At 43.1% G+C, this 23,161-nt stretch overlaps 1 protein-coding gene across 1 annotated transcript; it reads left to right on the top strand.

The window, feature by feature from the left end:
• Positions 1 to 4,247: 4,247 nt before the first annotated feature.
• On the top strand, positions 4,248 to 17,606 carry LOC145412784 (chitin deacetylase 1-like). The gene is made up of 5 exons (XM_080282564.1): positions 4,248 to 4,322; positions 13,598 to 13,722; positions 14,769 to 14,925; positions 15,375 to 15,533; positions 15,902 to 17,606. Exons 1-5 carry the CDS (start codon positions 4,286 to 4,288, stop codon positions 17,083 to 17,085), a joined length of 1,662 nt encoding a protein of 553 aa, XP_080138690.1. The 5' UTR covers positions 4,248 to 4,285; the 3' UTR covers positions 17,086 to 17,606.
• Positions 17,607 to 23,161: the final 5,555 nt, after the last annotated feature.

Genomic DNA, 23,161 nt, shown 5'->3' with positions numbered 1-23,161 from the left:
CAAATATATTCCCACAAATCCTTCCATCCCTACCTGTCCGTCTGTCTGCCTGCCTCGCTGTCTATTTCCATCCTACAGTCCTGTTTACATCCTTCAGTCCCTGCTTTTACTGCTGTCTACATCCATGCCTGCCTGTCTGTCTGCCTACCTACATTCTATCTTATCTTTCTACCTCCCTGTCTGTCTGTCTGTCTCTCTGCTTCCACCCTACAGTACTGTCTACCTGTCTGCATTCCATCCTGCCTCCCTTTCTACATCTCGCCTGTCCGCTTGTCTGTAGCAATACGTGGGAAATATTTCTTCCATTTTTGGTCATGGTCGAAACACGTAATACGAAATATTACTTTTTTTATAACTTTTTTTAAATGTGGAAGAAAATGCTTTGTTCACAAGTGACCTTCGCTTCTCGTATAAACCAGATTCCTCTACTTACACCTAACCTACACCTTGATACTTACACCTAACCTACACCTTGATACTTACACATAACCTACACCTTCATACTTACACCTCACCTACACCTTCATACTTACACCTCATCTACACCTTGATACACCTCACCTACACCTTGATACTTACACCTCACCTACACCTTGATACTTACACCTAACCTACACCTTGATACACCTCACCTACACCTTGATACTTACACCTAACCTACACCTTGATACACCTCACCTACACCTTGATACTTACACCTAACCTACACCTTGATACACCTCACCTACACCTTGATACTTACACCTAACCTACACCTTGATACACCTCACCTACACCTTGATACTTACACCTAACCTACACCTTGATACACCTCACCTACACCTTGATACTTACACCTAACCTACACCTTGATACACCTCACCTACACCTTGATACTTACACCTAACCTACACCTTGATACACCTCACCTACACCTTGATACTTACACCTAACCTACACCTTGATACACCTCACCTACACCTTGATACTTACACCTAACCTACACCTTGATACACCTCACCTACACCTTGGCTATTATTCTTCGTAGTCGGCACAACAAATGAAGGTTATATATGAAGAAAGCACGAATTTCCGCCCAAGAATATAATTATACCTGTGTGCTAAATCAGGCCGTATTTTCTTTTCTTAAACGTATTTCAAATCTGGTCATATTCCGACTGTTCTCTCTCTTTCTTTCTCTCTCTCTCTCTCTCTCTCTCCCCCCCCCCCCGCGCGCTTAACTAAGAATCGTAATTTGCTTTTATCTTCTATTATTTATTTATTTGTTTATTTTTTTATCTGCATGAAGGACAAGGTGAGCCGTGTACAGAATTTTCCAACGCTTCTTTGTTCGTTTTGCAGGAAGGACAAAGCGAGGTGACTCCACATTCTTGCCATGTACCTTTTCCTTCATGAAAAAAAAAAAAAAAAAAAAAAAGTGCGAACATCTACCGTATGCTAGTATAGTCAGCCGTTTCTCTCTCTCTCTCTCTCTCTCTCTCTCTCTCTCTCTCTCTCTCTCTCTCTCTCTCTCCGATGTGACTTTTCGAACTGAAGGGGTTTAGGTACAGTCTCCATTAACCCCATCAGCACGAGGCCTTTATGGGAGCTGCAAAAATTTATGAGGTATTCGGGCTGAAAGGGTTACGTCCCTCACTACTGGAGGTCTTACATTAAATTCTACGCATGAGAGAGAGAGAGAGAGAGAGATGCATAAGAAGCGCTACCACCATTTCCCTCTGGCGATTTAATCGTCTTTTATTTAATTATTTATTTATTTATTCAGGGAAGAAACTGTTCTTTCCACTCCCTATTCTCTCTTCCAAAACCAGAATATCTTACGGTAAAATTCCTCTTGTAACTAAGCTCTAACTCTGAAGAACGATGAGATAAGGGAAGACTTTGTTCCTTTTTATTTTCCTTTCTAACGTACGATAAAATTCTTCCCGTACCTAAGATATAAATTTTGACGGAAGAACGGGAGACTAGGGAAAATTCTACGCATTTTTCACCTTTTCCTTTGGTCGCAAACAGGTTAACTTAAGACAGAATCCCTCTTGTAGCTACGACAGGCCTACAAGTTTTGTCAAAAGGAGTCACCAGGGATTTCTACATGCTTATCTCCTTGTTCTTTCTTCCTAAACAACTTACGACGCCTTTTCTCTCGTAGCTAAGATATAAATTATGCTGGAAGAGCAGGCGTGACGCGGAGATATTCTATACAGCCAGTTACAACGGGAAATTTATCGTAAGTCTGCTGTGAATCGACGTCCTGGTGTTGCTTTGTCGTAACCTGCTCTGAGATGCAAGTAATTTACGATAATTTTCCTATCGTAACTAAGATACAAATTTTGCCGGAAGAACTAGAGACAGGGAAAGATGCTGCAACCTCTTTTCCTTCTCCTTCCCCCATTAAATTAATAATAATAATAATAATAATAATAATAATAATAATAATAATAATAATAAAGAGAAGAGCTCTGAATCACCGTCCTGGGGGGGGATTTTCCAACACCTTTACGATCAACTCTGTCTCTTACCTCAGACTTTTAGAGGCGGGAGCATCTCTAGAACCGAGCCTGTCCCTCAGTTGCAGGCAAAGATTTTTCGAAACGACGTGCTTCACTCCCACAGACTTTGGCCAATTCCTACATATGCGTCCTGTCCTCTCGCATCCACCTAGTACTTCTGAATTTGCCATCTTAAGGAAGGACAAGGGGACAATTAATTTTTACTTACGAGGGGGAAATTATCATGATCTTTTTCTTCAGAAGGGTCTAGGAGGGGACAGTTCTTCACTTACATCTAATTCTTCCTGCAAAAACAACAGTTACGGCAGAAAATCGATCATAGAAGATGTAGTAGTTGCAACGCCGGGCTCATCTGAACGGACACTTGGACGGCCGGCCTAGGCTGCCCTTCTTCCCCAGTCCACAATCTTTCTTACAAGGGGATAGGGAGGGAGTTGAGGGACGTTTGTGTATATGGACAGCAAAGACACCCAACTACATCAGCGCCACCACGTGAAGGCGTCCCTCACCAGGCCCGGGAATCGATCGTAAATACAGCATGTCTAAGAATCCCACCTTGGCTGCCTATTCCGTGCTTACCTAGCCTACCCGCAGCTCACCAAAGCGGGGCGGAGTCTACTTAACACAGCCCCGCCCAGCCCCACCCCAGCCTACCCCGCCCACCTTTTGCCCTCTGCCGGCTACATGACGAGTTATTCATAAAGGTTCTTAATCATTTTCTATGATAAATGAGTCTGTGGCAATTAACTGTTATCTGAAACAGTTTTGTTGGTTTGGTTTTCAAAGTTCAATCTAGTTTAATAAGTCAGGAGCAGTATGTGAGGCAGGGACAGGCAGAACACAAAAATAAGTATGATCAGGCAAATGATGCAATGACAGAGTTGAAGACAGGGTAGGCAGAGGATGCGGTAGGGACAGGCAGAGGGTGCGGAAAGGATACACAAAGGGTGAGACAAGGTTAGACAGAGGGTGAGGCAAGGGCAGGCAGAGGGTGAGGCAAAGATACAAGGGGGGGGGAGGCAGGAGTATTGTGTGAGGCAAGGGCAGGCAGAGGGCGAGGAACGACAGGAAGAGGATGAGGCAGGGAAATGCAGAGGGTGAGGCAGGACAGGCAGAGGGGGACCCAGGGATAGGCAGAGGGTGAGGCAGGGATAGGCAGAAGAGTAATGCAGAGATAGGTAAGGTAAAGGATAAGAACAGCAATGCAGGGATATGCAAAACAAAAGGGTAAGGGTGGAGTAGTGGATGAGGTACCGGTACGTGGGTGAGGAAAGGACAGGAAAAGGGTAAGGCAGGAACTGGCGCATGTAAGGCAGAGATAGACAGAAAGGGTGGGGAATGGTCAAGTAAGGCACAGGGTGAGGCAGAAGGGTAATGCAGGGATAGGCAACGCAGAGGGTGAGGCAGGAGGGTATGGCAGCGGTGTACAGAAGGAGCTAAAGGTAAGGCAAAAAGGTAAGGCAGGGACAGGTAAAGCAGAAACTAAGGGAAGAACAAACAGGTGAAGCATGGATAGGTAAAGCAGAAGATTAGGGAAAAGGGTAAGGCAGGGACAAACAGAGGGTAAGGCAGGAGCAGAGAGTGCGGCAGGAGGGTAAGGCAGAGGCAGTGTGGTGTGTGAGGAAGGCGGCAGGTGCGGCGGCCTCGACCCCTGCCAGAGGTGAAAGTGACCGGGCTGGGGCTGCGCGTCCGTCCCCCCGCCGTCACCTGCGCATGCGCCCACTCCCGGTATATAAACCAAGGAGGGCGCTGGTGGGGGAGCTCAGGTGTGCGCCATGATACGTCGAGTTGCCACGCCCCTTCTCGCCCTCCGTAAGTATTCCTTCTCCATATATATTTTTCTATTTCCCTCTCCTCTAATCCTCAGCCCCTCCAGCATCAATATCAAGTCCCACTTCAAACCTCAGTTCTGACTTCAACTCCGTACATACCCACTAACATACCCTTTAAAGGCCCTACATCTATTTCCCTCCTCTATTCTTCACCCCCTCCAGTAGCACCATCATTAAGTACCACCCCAAGTTTCTTCAAGTCGGACTCCAAGCCCTCACATACCCACTAATATACCCTTTAGAGGTCCTACTTTGTACCATGATCTTACCAGAAGTTCCACTCAAAGCCTCATGTCTTACTCCAAGTCCTCACATACCCACTAAAATACACCCTTTAAAGGTCCTACATTGCCCCATGATTTTACCAGAAAAATCATGAAAAAATAAAAGAAAATTAATCATGTAACCATTGAAACCACGCGAGGTCCGACCCACGACGTCTTGAAATCAAACACTGAGGTCTTGAAAAAATAACCAAAATTTCGCCATATTACCCTAACTCCCCGTTAATTCTCTGCTGTAACATTAGCTAAAAATATTAACACCTACGCGACGAAAGTCCAAACTGTTAGGTAAGTCCCCGGCCAAGAAAAACACACTTGCGATCCATTTTCTATTGTACTAAGATAAAGTTACAATTCTGCATGGAGGGCCGAGGAAAAGAGAGTGCATAATCTTCCTATGTTCTTCCTGCAAAAGCCATATATATCTTAGTTACGAGGAAAAATGCTGTCTTAAGTTATTTTGTGAATCTGGTGGTGTGGTCGCCCCGGCTTGAGAGGTTATGTAACAAAGTCGGTGGTTTGACGCAAGAAGTCGAAGTAAATGGCGCTCAGGATGGTAACAGTGAAGAGCGGTGATAGTTAAGAGTGGTGACAGTTCAATATGGTGATCGTGACTGTGGTGCGGGCTTGTGATGGTGAAAACTAAAATGGTGATCAGCTTCTCTATAGTGATAAAGGTGAATGTGGTGAAGATGAGGAGACCCTAGTTATATATATAGAGTTAAGAGGTGGTGTCTGAGCCTGGTGAAAGTGACAGGAGCGAAGCTGAGGTTACTGGTGGTAATAGTTGTGGTGAAGGTGATGATGGTGGTGGTGGGAGGGCAGATAATGATGATAATTAATGATGTAAACACGGTGGAGGTATATAATGGTCAGAGAGAGAGAGAGAGAGAGAGAGAGAGAGAGAGAGAGACAGACAGACAGACAGACAGACAGACAGAGACAGACAGAGAGAGACAGACAGAGAGATAGACAGAGACAGACAGACAGACAGACAGAGGTGAATATTGTTAATGTGGCACACGTGAATGTAGTTAAAGACAGGTTAGTGACAAGTGAATATGACAGGTACTGAATGGCGAATGTGAAAGGTAATGGGAGGTGACGTGCTGAAGGTGATACGGCCTAATAAACTGGGATGCATGTGTCAGATATTAAAGACAGCTTCAACAATTTAAAATGATAAAAATACTTAATGTATGTAAATTATGGTTATGATAAACACAAAAAAGGTGTAAATTAGGCTTGGTGGTGGTAGTGGTGGTGGTGATTGTGGTGGTGGTGGTGGTGATAAACTGAAGGATAACAAGTGGTGACTAACAGTACGTCACGGCCCTAGGAGTGGCTAGCTCACTAATCCTGATGGTAGCACATGGTGATGGGGGTGATAGTAGTAATGGTGATAGAACGTAATGATGGTAGTGGTAATGGTGGCAGATGGTAGTTATGGTGGTGATGATAATGGAGGTGATAGTGGAAGACCTGTACGTTAAGGATGGTAGTGGTAATGGTTGCTGATGGTGGTGGTAATGACAGCTGATGGTACTCATGGTGACGGGATGGTAGCAAACGGCAATGATGACCGGGTAATGGCAGTGAAAGGTAATGATGGTGACGGTGGTAGATGGTAATGATGGTAGATGGTAATGATGGTGATAGTGGTAGATGGTAATGATGGTGATAGTGGTAGATGGTAATGATGGTGATAGTGGTAGATGGTAACGATGGTGACGGTGGTAGATGGCAACGATGGTGATGGTGGTAGATGGTAATGATGGTGATGGTGGTAGATGGTAATGATGATGATGATGGCACATGGTAATAATGGCAACAGTAGTAGATGGTGATGGGAGGAGAGGATAATTCTAATGACTGCAGCGGTAGACAATAATAGTATAAGGTAATGATAATGATGATGAAGATAATGATGATGGTAATGATGATACAATTCTAATGACGTTTCTAATGACTCACGACCAAAGTAATGCACCAGAATTACCGCCGGGAAATAAAAGGAAGTTATGACAATTGCAACAACGACCTCGAGAATGTTGGTAGTTGTGGTAGTGAGTGGTGGTTGTTAAAAAAATAGTGGATGGAGATGTCTGAAAGTGAAAGTAGTAGTAATTGTGGATGGTGGCGTTGGTAGTTGTGGTTGGTGGAGTGTAGGTACTGCTGGTAGTTGTGGTCAGTAGTGGTGGCTGTTGTTGATGCTGGTAGTAGGTATCGGTGGTTATGCTGGTAGTTGTGGCTGACAGTAATAGTAGTAGTAGTAGTAGTAGTAGTGGTAGTAGTAGTATTGTTGCTAGTGATGCTGGTAGCTGTGAGTAGTGAAGAGTAGCTGTTGGTAATGTTGGTAGTTGAAGTTGACGGGGGATTGTTGTAGACGAGGTGAAATGGCCGACGGGGATAATTGTGGTAAAAACGCGATGGTGGTAGTTATACAGGAAACTATTAACGATGGTGGTAGTTGTGGTTAAGGGGAAGAAATCTGACGGGAAGGAGGGAGTGGAGGCGAGGGGGAGGATTGGGAGTAGGGGGGTTGTGGGGAGGGGGAAAAAATATTGTGCACGTGAGGAAATCTGGACTGGTGAGAGGGAGTGTTGCAAGTGTTGTGTGAGAGTGAGAGGGAGTGTGAGAGAGAGGGACTATTGCAAGGGAAGTAAGAGAGTGGGAGACAATGTTGCATGAGGAGTGTGAGAAAGACGGGAGGGGAAGGGGTGTGAAAGCGAGAGAGAGAGAGAGAGAGAGATTCAGACCCTGAGACGAAGTGAGCGGAAAATGTGGTGAGAGTGTGTGTGAAAATGAGCGAAAATGAGCGACAGGGAAGTGAAAGAGGCTTAATAAATATGAGGTACAGTATGCCACAAAAATCTAGACATACGGTTATGTAAAAAGTGGAAATTTGAGGAGCACTGATGATTCTAGAAGCCTGAGAACCTGTACGATCCAGCTCTTCTCTGTCTGTCTGTCTGTCTGTCTGTCTGTCTGTCTCTCTCTCTCTCTCTCTCTCTCTCTCTCTCTCTCTCTCTCTCTCTCTCAAAACCTTCCCTCAAATCCTTCCCATTTCATATAATCCTTTCTTCTTCCCTCTCCTCCTCCTCCTCCTTCTTCTTCTCTCTCCTCCTCCTCCTTCTTCTCTCTCCTCCTCCCTACCCATAGCGTCTCTCCTCCTCTGTCTATCTACCTATCCATCTATCTATCTATCTGTCTACCTCCCCTATCCTACCCCTCCTCACCCCCTCCCCCTCTGACAACGGACACCACGGCAGTCACTTTCACTGCTGTGGAGGAAAATGATCACCTCCGCCTCACTTTCTCCCTCACACCAACCCACCCAAGCTTCCCGACATAAATACACGTACACTAACACATACACACACCAACACATACATACACAGGCCTACATACATGCTAACATACCAATACACACATAGGCCTACATGCCAGTATATACATAAATACATACACATCCATGAGATAGATAGATAAACGGATAGATAAACAAACAGCTAGACAGAGATAGGGACAGATACAATAATACCGTCCCTACATGACGAAATATACTATCCTCTTGCAAAACACAGACTAACGGTATTCTCTTACTCAACTCCCACCGCCTCTGACCTCTTCTGCCCAAGGACGCCCGTGCCTACCTGAATAAAACCACCTGGAGTTACCGATAGCGGGAACGAAAATTAACAGGGTGTCAATGGGAGAAAGGAATCGGACACATGAAGTATGTTACATGGAAGTTTGGTGTGTGTATCCATGCACATTGATATATATTACTAGGCAAATATATGGTACCTTATAAATCTAAATAGGCCTATGTAAATTCTGTTTATACACATCACAAGGCATACCATACAGCCTACGCACCGGTATGTTAATTCTTCCGTATACACATACATACACATAAACACCTTTTTTTTCATCACACTTACTCGGATATATCATCATGTATGACTCCGCCAAGGTTCTTTAAATGCCAGCACGACCTTCTTGCCTGCGACACACACACACACACACACACACACACACACACACACACACACACACACACACACACACACACGAGACATGAGACTGCATGACCATACACACATGCACGCGCACACATACATACACGAAACCTTGCATGCCTATAATACATCAACACGGCTTACGGTTTCGCGCAAACATTCAACACGCGTACCAAGACACACGTGCACAGAACAGAGAGAAACTTGGCCTTCTCTCTCTCTCTCTCTCTCTCTCTCACACACACACACACACACACACACACACACACACACACACACACACACACACACACACAATGGTTCGCGTGTTCCGCCTGATTATTACTCCTTTCGTGACTATTCCCAAGGCCTGCCTCTCGCTACAGCACAAATGCTGGGGAGAGAGGGGGCGGCAGATAGGTAGGACTGATGAATGGTTAGGCAGCACTGAGTCTGGCTTGGCTTGGGAGAATTAATGAGTCTGCTTAAAAAGAATGACTGGCTTTGGTTAAACAGGACAAAGTTGGGTTAGGTAATGTTTAACTGTTAGGCTTGCTTATGAACTGCTGGAATTCGGTAAGCAAAATTAATTAGTTCAGTTTGCTAGGTAGAATTGTTTGGTCTATCAAGATACAACTGCTGAGCACATTTCGGCACAATTACTGGCTTTCGCTACAATGAACTGATGGATTTGATTAAACATAAGTACCCGGTAGTTGAGAGGAAATTCAATTACGGTACCTTCTATATCGCGATCCACCGGCGAAATGTGGCTTGATGACACCACAGACTGACAAAACTTGCTTGGAATACATGAACAAAAGTTGCATCAGAGGGACACAGAAGTTACTGATTGTTATGACAATGCACAGGAACGTAAATAGTTTTAAATATAATATGAACAATGATTCAAAGCAACACTCACCCTCCTTGGCGTGTATAAATGGAGTAAAACACGGCAGTTTAACATGGAGCAGCTTCTTCAGTTCCTACATCAGCCACCAGTAGGAATCCTATACACACATTTTCACATTTTCTACACACACACCTCCAGAAAACACAAAATAGTTTATTTCACTAAACATGGCGATTTGGCAGGGAGCAGTTCTTCAGTTCAAGCATCGATCACTAACAGATTTCCTTCGTAACGTGTAGGCTACTTATTCACCATTTCGGGCACACAACTCGTCATGCTCTCAGTATTACACAGGATGCAGTTTTGAGTTCAAATGATTCGAGACAGTCTGGTTCTCGTGTTCGAAGCTTCACGGCTCACATCTCACACTTTTGTTTACTTTTTTTTTTTTTCCCCCTTTCTCTCAGTGGGTTGAGTTCTTGCATGTTTCCAGACAATCGGGTCCTCTGCTTGGAAGCCTCACGATTGACATCACATTTTTTTTTTTTTTCACAATTTTCTTTTCTCTCTCTCACCCTGCGTGGACTGCTTGATGCTCCAGTAGTTCAATCTGTAATCAGAAGAGATGACAATTGGAGTTGTGAATAAGTCTTTGTTCACCTAACGGTCAGGTGTCTTATTGTCTTAAGGGTCTGTACTCAAAGTGTTCGCTCTAATATCTCCTGCTTTCTCACGTCTCGCCTTTTACTTCAATTTTCTTATCCCTGTCTCCTCCCCTCCCCTCCTCTTCATATCCTCGCCTTCTCTCCTGCTCTCCCTATCCTAGCCTCCTTCCCTCTCCTCTCCTCTCCTCTCCCCCTCGTTCCTCCCCTTTTACATCCTACCCTTCTCATACTTTCACGACTGACTCCTTTCCTATCCCCGTCTCACTTTTGTTCCTTCTCACTCTTTTAATATCTTATCCTTTTCATACCGTACATCCACAACTGACTCCACTGTCCCTCTGAGAAAGAGATGCAACTCTAAGATAACTAACACAGCCTTTAGTCTTTATTTTTCAATTTCCTCACCTTTTCCTTTTTCATAGTTCTTACTTTTTCTGCCATCCCTCCCTCCCTCCCTTCTCTCTTCACAGTTCTTGACTTCTACTCCTCCCTATCCTTCCTCTTTCCTTTCTTCCCTCTTCGAAGTTCATTCTTCCGTCCCTCCCTTCTTTTTTTCCATTCAAACTTCTTCACCTTTCCTCTCTCCATGCAACCCTTCCTCCCTCCCTCCCCCCTCCACATGGAAAGCGAGAGTGGGTACTGGCAAGACACTCGACCCATTTCTACCCCCCATCCCCATCCCCTCCTCCCAACTCCTCCTTTCTTCTTCTCTCTCACTTTCTCCTCATCACTCCCTCCTACTCACGCTGCCTCCCTTTCTCCCGGCCCCTTTCTCCTTTCTTCTTCCTTCCTTTGTCGTCCTCCTCTGTCTTTATCGCCCCATCAATTTTTACCGAACACTAATTTTACCTTTCCACTTTCTCTTTCTTTCATCTCTACTGTTCTCGTGATTCTCTCTCACTATCACCATCATCATCTTTTGGCGAAACCAATACTTTTAACTTTCCTATTTCCGACTTTCTCCGTACTTATCTCCCCTTGCCTTTTCCTCTTCACCCCGTCATTTCCATCAGTCTTATTATTGCCTCTTCCTCATCTTTCCAAAAAAATTTCCCTTTCCCTTCGTGTCAAATGCTGCTAAGAAAAGCATTTATTCACAGATCTGCACCCCGCCTTCTTGACTTGCGTTCCTTATCATTTGCTCGTTCATCTGGTTATGAAAAATGGATTGTGAATTCCATAGACTTCTGCGTTTTTGCAACTGCACTGGAGGCGCTTCTACCCGTTCAATCCGTTGTCTGTCCACACCTATATATATATATACACTGATAATAAATAAATACTGGGAACATTCAAGACTTACGCGCAGCTACTTAACTTATCCTTAACTTGAAACACATAAAATACAAATGTGTTGGTATATACTTATGACTAACGGGTAAAAATACTGCATGCATAAAACACACACACACACACACACACACACACACACACACACACACACACACACACACACACACACACACACACAGATGGATGAATAAATCGAGAAACATTTATCGATAAGAACAACTCAGTGCTACGACAAGGCTTCTCTCTCTCTCTCTCTCTCTCTCTCTCTCTCTCTCTCTCTCTCTCTCTCCACCAAGACCGTCCTTCCTTTACACCCATGCCAGTACGAACATAGAAGTAATATATACTAATCCCTTCACTACGACGCTGCCTTTCTATTTCATTCGCAGAGAGAGAGAGAGAGAGAGAGAGAGAGAGATTCCTCCTACCTCCAGACGATTATCCTCAGCAAGGGGGGCATTTTATACCGAAGGGGTTTAACTGTGAGAAAAACCGTCTTAAGAGAGAAAGAATACAATAAAAATGGAGTCATCGTAGTCAAGGGATTCACTGTCTCATTTACACATCGTTATCTCACTTATCTTTATCAGTCGGCACTCTATTTATCTATCTGCTGTAAATCTATCTAGCGATCTATGTCTGTCTAACTAACTGCCTATATCTACCTGTCTATCTATCTACCTACCTACCTATCTATCTATCTATCTATTTATCTATATATCACGCACTTTCTCCACCTTATATAAAATGTCACAATAACCCAACCACGGTATCATATACAATGTTACTCTTCAAGGCCGGTGTGTGTGTGTGTGTGTGTGTGTGTGTGTGTGTGTGTGTGTGTGTGTGTGTGTGTGTGTGTGTGTGTGTGTGTGTGTGTGTGTGTGTGTGTGTGTGGTCACGTGTGAAGTGGCTCACGTCTCACCTTGTGGTTAACGTGTGAACCGTGACACACACACACACACACACACACACACACACACACACACACACACACACACATGCATGAAACGCACATAACGGGTTCATTTCACTCGTTTATATATGCAATACGTTCATTCTGACACATGTGCATGAGAGAGAGAGAGAGAGAGAGAGAGAGAGAGAGAGAGAGAGAGAACTGAATATACAAAACAAAGCATTTTTTATAATCAAGAAAAAGAATAAAAGAGACATCGGTATCTAAGTAACCTGTTCTAAAAGTACCTGCCAGCCGGAATAAAATGGTACAAAATGGTACAGTGTTGGCAAGAATTGAAAACAGGCAGGATGGTACTGATGGGGTTGGTAGACACGGGTAAAATATTGGACAGGGGAATTTTGTATCCCTCCTTGACTATATCCAGAACACATTCAATACAAAAATCTACGGTCTTGCCCTACCAAGCTTCGGTAAAAAGATTCACTCTAGGTTGTTATTTAGAGAAACGACGTTCATGCAACGCCTAAAGAATGATGTCAATTCTGGTTCTATTCTTGCAGCCCTAAGATGATAATCTAGCAAAGAAACAAATCTCGTGGTGAAGGAATTAATTTTTTATACCTCAAGCCTGATTATATATATATATATATATATATATATATATATATATATATATATATATATATATATATATATATATATATATATATATATACAGTGCATCACCGTCGTTGTGTGCTTATGTAAATTAATATTTTTAAAAAGTGATTGTGCAGACTTCGAACTATCATCATGCACTCTTCCATGTGTTTATTTGTGCTGGTTCTCTGGTATGCTGTAGATCTGCTATTTTCGTCAGAGTATTACCGTCCTTGATCCACCAGGGTGTGTGTGTGTGTGTGTGTGTGTGTGTGTGTGTGTGTGTGTGTGTGTGTGTGTGTGTGTGTGTGTGTGTGTGTGTGTGTGTGTGTGTGTGTGTGTGTGTGTGTGTGTGTGTGTGTGTGTGTGTTCACCTATGCCATGTAGTGTGTGATGTACGGTACACGTGTAGCCTATTCGTTAAAATCTCTTCTAGCCAATGTGATCCCCAAGAGCGTTTGTTTACATCTGCTCTTCTCCTTATTATCCCCTACGCACATTAGTTTACATCTGCTCTACCCCATATGACCACCACGTGCGTTTGTTTACATCAGCACTAAGCCATGTAACCCTCACGTGCGTTTGTTTACAGTGATCGCAGGATGGGCGGCGGCACAGACAGACCTGGAGATGGATCCGGATATTTACTGCACAGGGCGAGAGCCAAATGAGTTCTTCAGGAAGGACATTGGCGACCCGGTGGAGTTTGAAAACCTAGTAAGTTATTTTGTGCTCGAACTGTTTTTTTTACCCACAAATTTTCTGCGCCAATCATCATTTTAACCCCAACTCTCTCTCTCTCTCTCTCTCTCTCTCTCTACTTCAAACCCAGAGATATTATTACAATAATGATGATGATGATGATGATCCAAAAAAAACTATACATTTCATGAATTGTTCTCTGGTCCAACCCTCGCTATTTTACTCCAAACCCAAACCTCTTGAGTTTAGGTTTTCTTCAGATTTCTTCACCAAACCGATAATATGTTCAACAAGTCATCAAAATCAATGCATAAAACCCTGCCATGGAGACTAGAAGCTTTGTAAGTGCTCTGCCAATCCTCGTCTTCCCTCCCCCCACTCAGCTGCTATCCACAGCTTAATCTCCCTGGTTATCTTAAGATGATGCAAGAAATACACTTGTCGAACAATGTTATCACAAAGGAGGAAGTAAAATTCACTACTCTTGTGTTCCTGTAAAGCTAATTTACCTCGCCTATCCTCTTTTCGAATCAACATTTGTCCACAAAAATGCATTCAAGAATTATATTTATTTATCTATCTATCTATCTATCTATCTATCTATCTATATATATATATATATATATATATATATATATATATATATATACATACACAGTGTCCCGGGAGTTAAGTCAAAAACTTTGGGAAATGATAGACGAGCGAATTCTAAGGAAAAAATATTATATGAACATGTGTCCAAATCTCAACCGTTACGGAGCTACAATTAATGATTACCTTATGGGCGAATTATATGAAGGAGACCATTTTCGCCCATAAGGTCATCAGTAAATGTAGCTCTGTAACGGTTGAGATTTGGACACATGTTCATATAATATTTTTTGCTTAGAATTCCCTCATCTGTCATTTCTCAAAGTTTTTGACTTACCTCCAGGGACACCCTGTATATATATATATATATATATATATATATATATATATATATATATATATATATATATATATATATATATATATATATATAGGCTATACTTATTTACAAGTATTTATTTCCTGTGCAGTACCGAGGTGAGTGCGGAAACTACTACAGGTGCGTGCCTGCCCAAGGAGGCAAGAAGGGCATCAGCAAGTCAAACTGCCAAAGTGAGCTGTTCTTCGACGTAGAGCAACAGATCTGTGAGCGCAAGAACAAGGTCACCAACTGCGCCCAGATCGACAGTGAGTTTCAGTGATTACACACTATTCGCTTGACAATTTTTATGCTTGAGTTCCAAGGATTACAGTACTTTCTTGACATTATTCTTTCTTGATACAGGACGTAACTGTCTGCGATGCCTTGAATAACCACCAAATTTTTAACATGTCTTCATAATTGTATTATTTTTTTTTACACAAAGCGAAGTAACGAATATACTTGCTCAGTATCTCCCAAAACCGTTCCATAAAAAAAGTCAAGCGACAATAATTTTACGACATAAAGAAATACATCAATATTGTAAGCTGATGGCTTAGTGTACGGGCCGAAACTTATGTCCTCTTCCTCAGCCTAAAAAGTCTTCTCTTCCTCGACCGTACAACTTCCCTAGCCTGATATATTCACCAGCTTGACATCTTCCTTTCCCCAATCTACTGCCTTGCCTAACTTGATGTCCTCCTTTTTCCACCAGAGTCCCAGCCTGCCCTGCCCGTGTGGCCGATCCCCGAGGGCGAGGCCTCCAACTGTCCCGAGTTCGAGATCCAGTGCGGATCAGGAGAGTGTCTGCCTAAGGAGCTATACTGTGACGATAAGGTCGACTGCAATGATGGATCCGACGAGAACATTTGCAGTAAGTTGATCTCTCTCTCTCTCTCTCTCTCTCTCTCTCTCTCTCAAACACACACACACACACACACACACACACACACACACACACACACACACACACACACACACATACACAGGCTTCCACATCCATCCAATGACGTAGCTACTTCGTTCTTGCAACAATCTGATGATTAATTTCAGCTAAGGGGAAACTATTTGAACTGAGGATAAAGACACCTTCCGAACAAAGTACTTGTAGAATTACAAAACCATTAAAATGCTGGCAAAACAGCCGCTCTGATGACAAATATTATACCCTGGTTGTAATGACGCTGTTAATTATACCAAATATAAGGATGTGTATTAAGTAGTGGTTTGTCCTTCCGGCAGCTCCCGATAAGGATCCCAACCGCGCTGCCGTGTGTGACCCTCGCACCTGCAAGTGGGAACAGGGCTGCTTCTGCTCTGTCGACGGCACGCGCATCCCCGGCAACCTTAATCCGGAGCAGACGCCACAGATGATCACCATCACTTTCACCGGCGCCGTCAACGAGCGCAACTTCCGTATCTTCCAGGACATCTTTAAGGACACCGTCAAGCACAAGGGCAATGACTGCACACCTAAGGGCACCTTCTTCATCTCCCACGCCTTCACTAACTATTCAGCCGTGCAGGAGCTCCATCGCCTGGGTCACGAGATCGGTGTCAGTTCCATCACCAACAACGATAACCCCCTGTATTGGAGCACCCTCAGCAAGGAGGACTACGAAATCGAGATGGACGGAGCTCGTATCATCATCGAGACCTTCGCCAACATCTCTGCCAATGAGATCCTGGGTATGCGAGTGCCCAAGCAGCGTGTGGGTGGCAACCCACAGTTCAAGATGATGGTGGACTGGGGCTTCCTGTACGACTCCTCCATCTCCGCACCCATGGGCCGCCTGCCGCTGTGGCCATACACCCTCATGCACCGTATTCCCCACGCGTGCATTGGCACTGACCAGAACTGCCCATCGCAGAACTTCACCGTGTGGGAGATGGTGGTCAATGAGCTAGATCGTCGTGATGACCCCCAGTTTGATGAGAAGCTCACTGGTTGTCACTACGTGGATCAGTGCGCCAACCTGAAGACTCCCAAGCAATTCAGGAACTTCCTGGATAATAACCTTGCCCGTCACTTCAGCACCAACCGTGCTCCATTCGGTCTCCACTTCACTTCCGGCTTCTTTGAGACCAAGAGAGACTTCCTGAAGGTGTTCAAGAAGTGGGTGGCAGATACAGCTGCACTTGGCGACTACTACTTCGTGACCATGCAGCAGGTAATCAACTGGATGGAGGCACCAACAGAAATTGCCGCCATCAACAACTTCCAGGAGTGGAAGGGCAAGTGTGAGGTAAAGGGACTGCCATACTGCTCCCTGCCCAAACCCTGCCCCAACAAGGTGCCGCGCCTCTTCCCCAACGAGGAGGAAATGTTCCTGTACACGTGTATGGAGTGTCCCCTTACCTACCCCTGGCTGGGAGATCCCAAAGGCGATGACGTATATGATTTCGGCCAGTTTAAGAGAAAATAAACACCCGAACTCCACCTCCCTTCGCCTCTCTCATCTCACACCAGCATCATTCTCCCCGCTCCTGCCCACATGCCCCGCACATGAACTGCATATCTGCTCTTAACTAGGCCAATCGTGGATAACGGAGAGAATCATGTATGCTCTTTCATTCACCAAAAGAAGATCCTTCCCACCATTGTCCACTTTCACGAGTGATGAGTGAAATGATCCACTGTGGATTCCTATCGTTTTGATCCACGCTAAGTCACTGGAAATAAGTCATAAGTCTATAAATCCAACATTGATCCACAATGAATCATTGGAGATAGTCACAAAATTATTGAGTGTCCCTGTCAGTCATGCACCTCCCTTCCCTTTCCCTGTAGCTCCCGGTCGCAAATATTCCTCACGCAAGATATGACAAGAGACTCATGAAAACATAGCATTAAAAGTAATCCCTAGTGAAGTAGCGCGCGCGTGTATATATATATATATATATATATATATATATATATATATATATATATATATATATATATATATATATATTATATATATATAAAATACACTCAACAGTTAGTTTCTGAGTCATCTGTTGCGGGTCTTTTTGATTATCCTACACCTGAGCTGACCTGCACCTTTCCTACTTCATATCACCTACCAGAGGTAGGCTCCCTTGATATATATATATATATATATATATATATATATATATATATATATATATATATATATATATATATATATATATAAATCAGACACCCACTCTGTGTTTATCTTTCTCGTGACGTACTCTGTTGTACACATACTCCTATATCTGTGTTGTATTATAGTGTACAGTTATTTTTTCTTTGTTATTCGTTTAAAATTATTCCAATTAAAAATACAAACACTTCCAAACCCTTTTGTTCCTACTCAGTGAAATCCCTCGTGTGGAGACGAATGCCTTCCCATTGCCATCATCACCATTTTGTTTTATTTTCTTTATATTTTTACTGCAGGGCACTGTGGCACTGCAGAAATATAAAACTTTGTACTTTTCAAAAAACATGTGCCTCATTTTCATATTAGTTTAATGCAGGAGACTCTTCCAACATATATATCATGTATTTTATAAATATATTGGTTATAAAAGCCACTGGTCTTATATAATTTACACACAATCACTATTCCAACATACAGTATACGTTACATTTTTCACAGCATGAACTCTTCCTTGAACCACTTCAGTCCGATGACTTTTATTCGTGGCATTTCCAAACTATTTCACTCTGCTTCGGGGAGCTAATAAAAGCTAAATCTATCCCCACCAATGCGAAAAGTCTCTCCTAAATATCATCGTCTGTAGGTAAAAAAAAAAAAAAAAAAAAAAAAAAAAAAGATTGAAATCAAGGGGTTTCTGTTAAGCACCAAACTTTCCACCCACTTCCGCTCCACTTTCTTGTAGACCGACATGACTATAGTTCTTTCACTTTAACCTGGACAGGATCGTCCTCTTGCAGCTTATTTCACGGAGCTCGATGGCAGAACACAGTGCTACGTCTCTACATCCTTTCCATAGAGTAAGTTTTTCACAGCTACTAGCGCCATCATATTCTGCTGGTAATCTAGTACAGCCGAGCACAGAAATTGTAGATGTGGCAATTTTAGGTCCAGTTTAAGTGACAAAAGCATACCAACTTCTACAAAATCATGGCATCTACACTTTTCATTTACTACGACAATCAATCTTTCAAACGTCTTTAAGGCAAGACTCTGCAGCATATTACACCTTATGATCCTTCAAAGCCTTCAACAGCAACGTTACCCCTTTGGCATTACCTACTTTGCACTGTTTGTTGGTTGTTGTTGTTTTTTCCGGCTGTCATATGATTTTTCCTACATTCGAGACACCTACAGGGCACCAAAATATCAGTAACGATCACAATTTACGCTCTGGCCAAGAACTTCGCACGGAATTCCAGTTGACGACAGACGATTTCACTCGCCTCACTGAAACTCACCGCGGTCGAAAGCTTAGCTAACCACTTCAGTTCGATATTTCTTTTTAATTCTTGCAACTGCCTGTTCTGGGGGGGATCGTTTATAGCGAAGGGTTTGACGAAGATCATTTTTAACTCTTGAATGCCACAGGTCTACCCCAAAAAATAATAAAATCGTCTGAAGGGAGAATATAGTAAATAAGCGCGTTCGTCGACCACGTGCCCTGCGTTGTGCGATGAAACCGTGACGGAGTGGGGGGAGGGGGAGGAGGTAAAGAAATGAACTTGGTGAGCACAGGAATGGGTGGAATGGGCTGGGAATTTGGTGGGGAGTGGAGCTGGGACGGGAGAGTATACCCTGAGAAAATGGGGTTTGTAATACTAGTTGTTCGATTGCAGTGACGGTTAATTTCAAAATGTCTTTCAAGAATGAAAGTCAGAGGGGGGGGGGGTAAAGAAACAGACGTGGAGGACAAAGAACTGGATGTGATGAGCTTGACTTGTGGTGGTCGGGGGGGGAGGGGGGGGAAGCATGAGTACATGTTATGAAAATCGTTGCCGTAGGATTAACGGCATGAGCGCAGTGAAGGTTTAGTTCAGATTTTACTCCAAGAACAAGAAGTTCAGCTCGCAATGCTTACACACACCTGGCAGGTAAATAGACGTCACAGCAGTAAAATTTTTACTCATTTTTTTTTTTAATACATAATACTGTAGGCGGCCTCGGCGCAGTTACCGTGAGTTATAAATATGATACCTGACGGGTTGTTCTCGTACTGTTGTCGTGTCTCGTCCAGTGGGTGGGGAAATAAATAGCTCTTCAAAAGGACGTGAGATCAATTACAGGCTGGGGCAGGAAACAGTCTACTTACTGTATATTAAATTCGTTAAGAGATTTTACTAATCTGCAATACTCTCCCACATTTCACAACCGTACCTTCAATAATACAATTACAAAAGGACTCCTGAATGAGACAGCCCTTGGATGTATATCAATATGGACGGTGGTTATTAGTGCTGAAGTGGTGACATGTGAAGATGAACGGTACGCACAAGGAATGCTGACCTGAAGGAACGGACTACATCGCAGTTCCCAGGGGTAGGCTTAACACGACAGAAAATACCAACACTATAGCTTATGAACCTCTTCAATACGACGATGCCTTTTTTCATTTCCTTCTTGCCGTCTCCAGACGATTTCGTTTAGAGCAGGCCAGCCTCTTGGAACTGGAGGTATTAGTTAGGACCTATAGCCCCCATTAACCTCTTTAGGATGCTCAAAGCAAACAAGAAGCGGTGCCGAGGCACAGCAAACCCGTCCCCGGCAGTCACTTTAGTGCTGACGTATAAACACAAGATATCTAGTCAAAGATGTCACACATCAGATTTGGAGTAAATTGGGTAAACATTGACGAGTTTATGTCCATTTGAAATTACCCACCTGACACTGACCCCCCTACCGCTAACTGGGGAGGGGGGTGACCCCCTGATGTAATGAGGCATGTTATAGGATGCAGATATGAAAGCTGCACATTTAGGTTTTGGTTTCATGTCGATATGACAAATTTGAAAGGAGTTATGGCGAAAAAAACGATTTTAACCCGTCCTCACTATTTTACATTTTTTGGCCCTACAGCCTAGGCCTTGGCCCAATTTGACCCAAAACTTAATCAGGTGATCAGACAGTCATAGCCCATCATCCCTGCACTTCCAGTCAAAATCGCACCAGTAGTTTTCGCGTAAAGTTGCTAACAAACAGACAGACAAACAGACAAACAAAAGACAAACCGAGTGAAAACAACACATGTCCCCGAGCTCCTCCGGGCCAAGGACGGTTAAATAGTCACCCGTTAACATATTAAAGCAAAAATGGCGTGCTCGGCCTGAAGGAGTTTAAGCTTGCAGGGGGTTAGCGGAACATACAACTGTTATTTAGCTGGAGGAGGACGCCCGGTGCTGAGGCGGGTAGATGGCGCTAGTTGGAGTGACACCCCGGCCCTGTGCAGGTGGGTATCCAGACTCACAGGGGTGACTGGAAGCTTTACAATCATTACTCCATAAATCCGGGCGATACCACTTTTGGCTATTCTTGTTGCTACCTAGTGATTTTATTCAACTTGGGATATGCTTAACTCCTCCAGATGTAAACGAACCTAAGAAAAATAAAACTGCCAGATGGGAAAAATGAAATTATAAAGATTTTAACGTACTCAACAAGTTCTCTCTCTCTCTCTCTCTCTCTCTCTCTCTCAACTTGGCATCTGACGAATCTCTTCAGCTCAGGACAGGCTACACTCTTCGACCTGAGGGAGCTGTGCACTGCGTACATCTTACATAATAAACCGTTCAATGCAAGCTTTTCCTAAGCTGAATAAAACCATCTGGAAGCAGTAAGAAAAAAAGAACGTCTCTCATTTTCATCGGTCTGATAATCTCTCTCTCTCTCTCTCTCTCTCTCTCTCTCTCTCTCTCTCTCTCTCTCTCTCTCCATATAAAACGGGCCTCACCTCGATCTCCTGCATCTCAAAGGGAGTAATATGGGATTTGTTACAATTGTTTTATGTGGCAATAATTCACACAAAGACAATACCTAACTCTTCGCCATCCTTTAGACGAAGAAAATACTCTGGCAGCAACATTATTAGTTATTTTACCGACATTTGGTTACTTTTTTTTTTTACCCTCAGACGATGAGATGCCACTTCCAAGATGAGTAAAGCTGTGGCGTTACCGAGAAATAAGTAAACATCTTTGTTGTCCTAAAACGGCTTAGGTACAAGACGATCGGGATGAGAGAGAGAGAGATTCTTCTCAATACAAGTAAAATCGCCCTGAAGTAATCAGAACAAAGTACACACACACACACACACACACACACATATATATATATATATATATATATATATATATATATATATATATATATATATATATATATATATATATATATATATATATATATAATAACGGTGTACACTCTTCTGGGTATATGTCGCTAGCGTCTAAACACTATGAAATTTGACATTAAAACTGATCTTAAGTGATACTCGATACGTATGCCTCAGACGCCCGCAGCAGTGCGTACATGATTTCGCCGACTGGACCCATTAATGCTGTAGGCTTCGTCCCCCAGACGCCCCATAACTTTAACCACCTGGGATTGCACTAAACCTAACCTTTAAAGCCCCCAGTAGCCTACTATCAGGCAAAAACTTAAACCTCAGCCTGATCAACCTGTGAGACTTTGACCCAGCATCTCATCTATTTTACAAAGAATTGCTTTCGGCACAGTCATAAGTGTACATAGGAAGTATAGATAACAGGAGGTCTGTTGACCCATGACGAGGTTATCTGCTGAATTGTGGGGGTATTGACCTAACCTAACCTAACCTAACAACTACAGCACTCATTACATGTATAAAAGCTCTGTAAGTGCCGTACTCCTAGTCCCGCTGCTGTAATACTATCCACTTCGGTCCTATATTTTATGCTCTTCTCTTGCGACCAATATATATATCTATATATATATATATATATATATATATATATATATATATATATATATATATTCATTCATTGCCAGACGCCATGTATCCCACACGGGGTGGCCAAGGGCTTAGAGTTAATTGTTTTACAGGGAGGGGCACTAATCCTCCACCAACCCCACTTGACACGTGGGGATGCCAACAGCATCTGGTGTTCCCAGGCGGTCACCCATCCAAGTACTAACCAGACCCAACGTTGCTATATATATATATATATATATATATATATATATATATATATATATATATATATATATATATATATATATATATATATATTAGGTAATTCTCGGTATAGTTTATCGTTCGACAAACCTAAATCGCTTAGTGAATTTCCCACATCTCTTCGACATGGTCCACCTATAGCAACTTAATCCAGCTGTGTTGGAAATTTCCTTTCTCATAATGAAGGCACAAAATGAAACTCATGTCATCAACAATGAAGAATATACAAAGAAATCGTCAGCGCGGAGCAGTCAAATTAATTATCGATAATTCTCCTACCTCCATTTTGTCAGCACCATTTCCCACCTCAAGTTGAGCCTGCTGTGACTATGCAGTGCAATGGAA

Source organism: Coenobita brevimanus, chromosome 94 (genome assembly GCF_032717465.1).
Source record: "Coenobita brevimanus isolate Jiangsu-jjx chromosome 94, ASM3271746v2, whole genome shotgun sequence".
In the NCBI taxonomy this organism is placed as follows: Eukaryota; Metazoa; Arthropoda; class Malacostraca; order Decapoda; family Coenobitidae; genus Coenobita; species Coenobita brevimanus.
Note: the sequence above shows the minus strand (reverse complement) of the source record. Positions and strands in the feature narration are given on the sequence as shown.

Coding starts and splice junctions, on each gene's coding strand:
- LOC145412784 (XM_080282564.1), top strand. CDS start 4,286: ATGATACGTCGAGTTGCCACGCCCCTTCTCGCCCTCC. Junction 13,723..14,768: donor CGGTGGAGTTTGAAAACCTA/GTAAGTTATTTT, acceptor TTTCCTGTGCAG/TACCGAGGTGAGTGCGGAAA. Junction 15,534..15,901: donor ATCCGACGAGAACATTTGCA/GTAAGTTGATCT, acceptor TCCTTCCGGCAG/CTCCCGATAAGGATCCCAAC.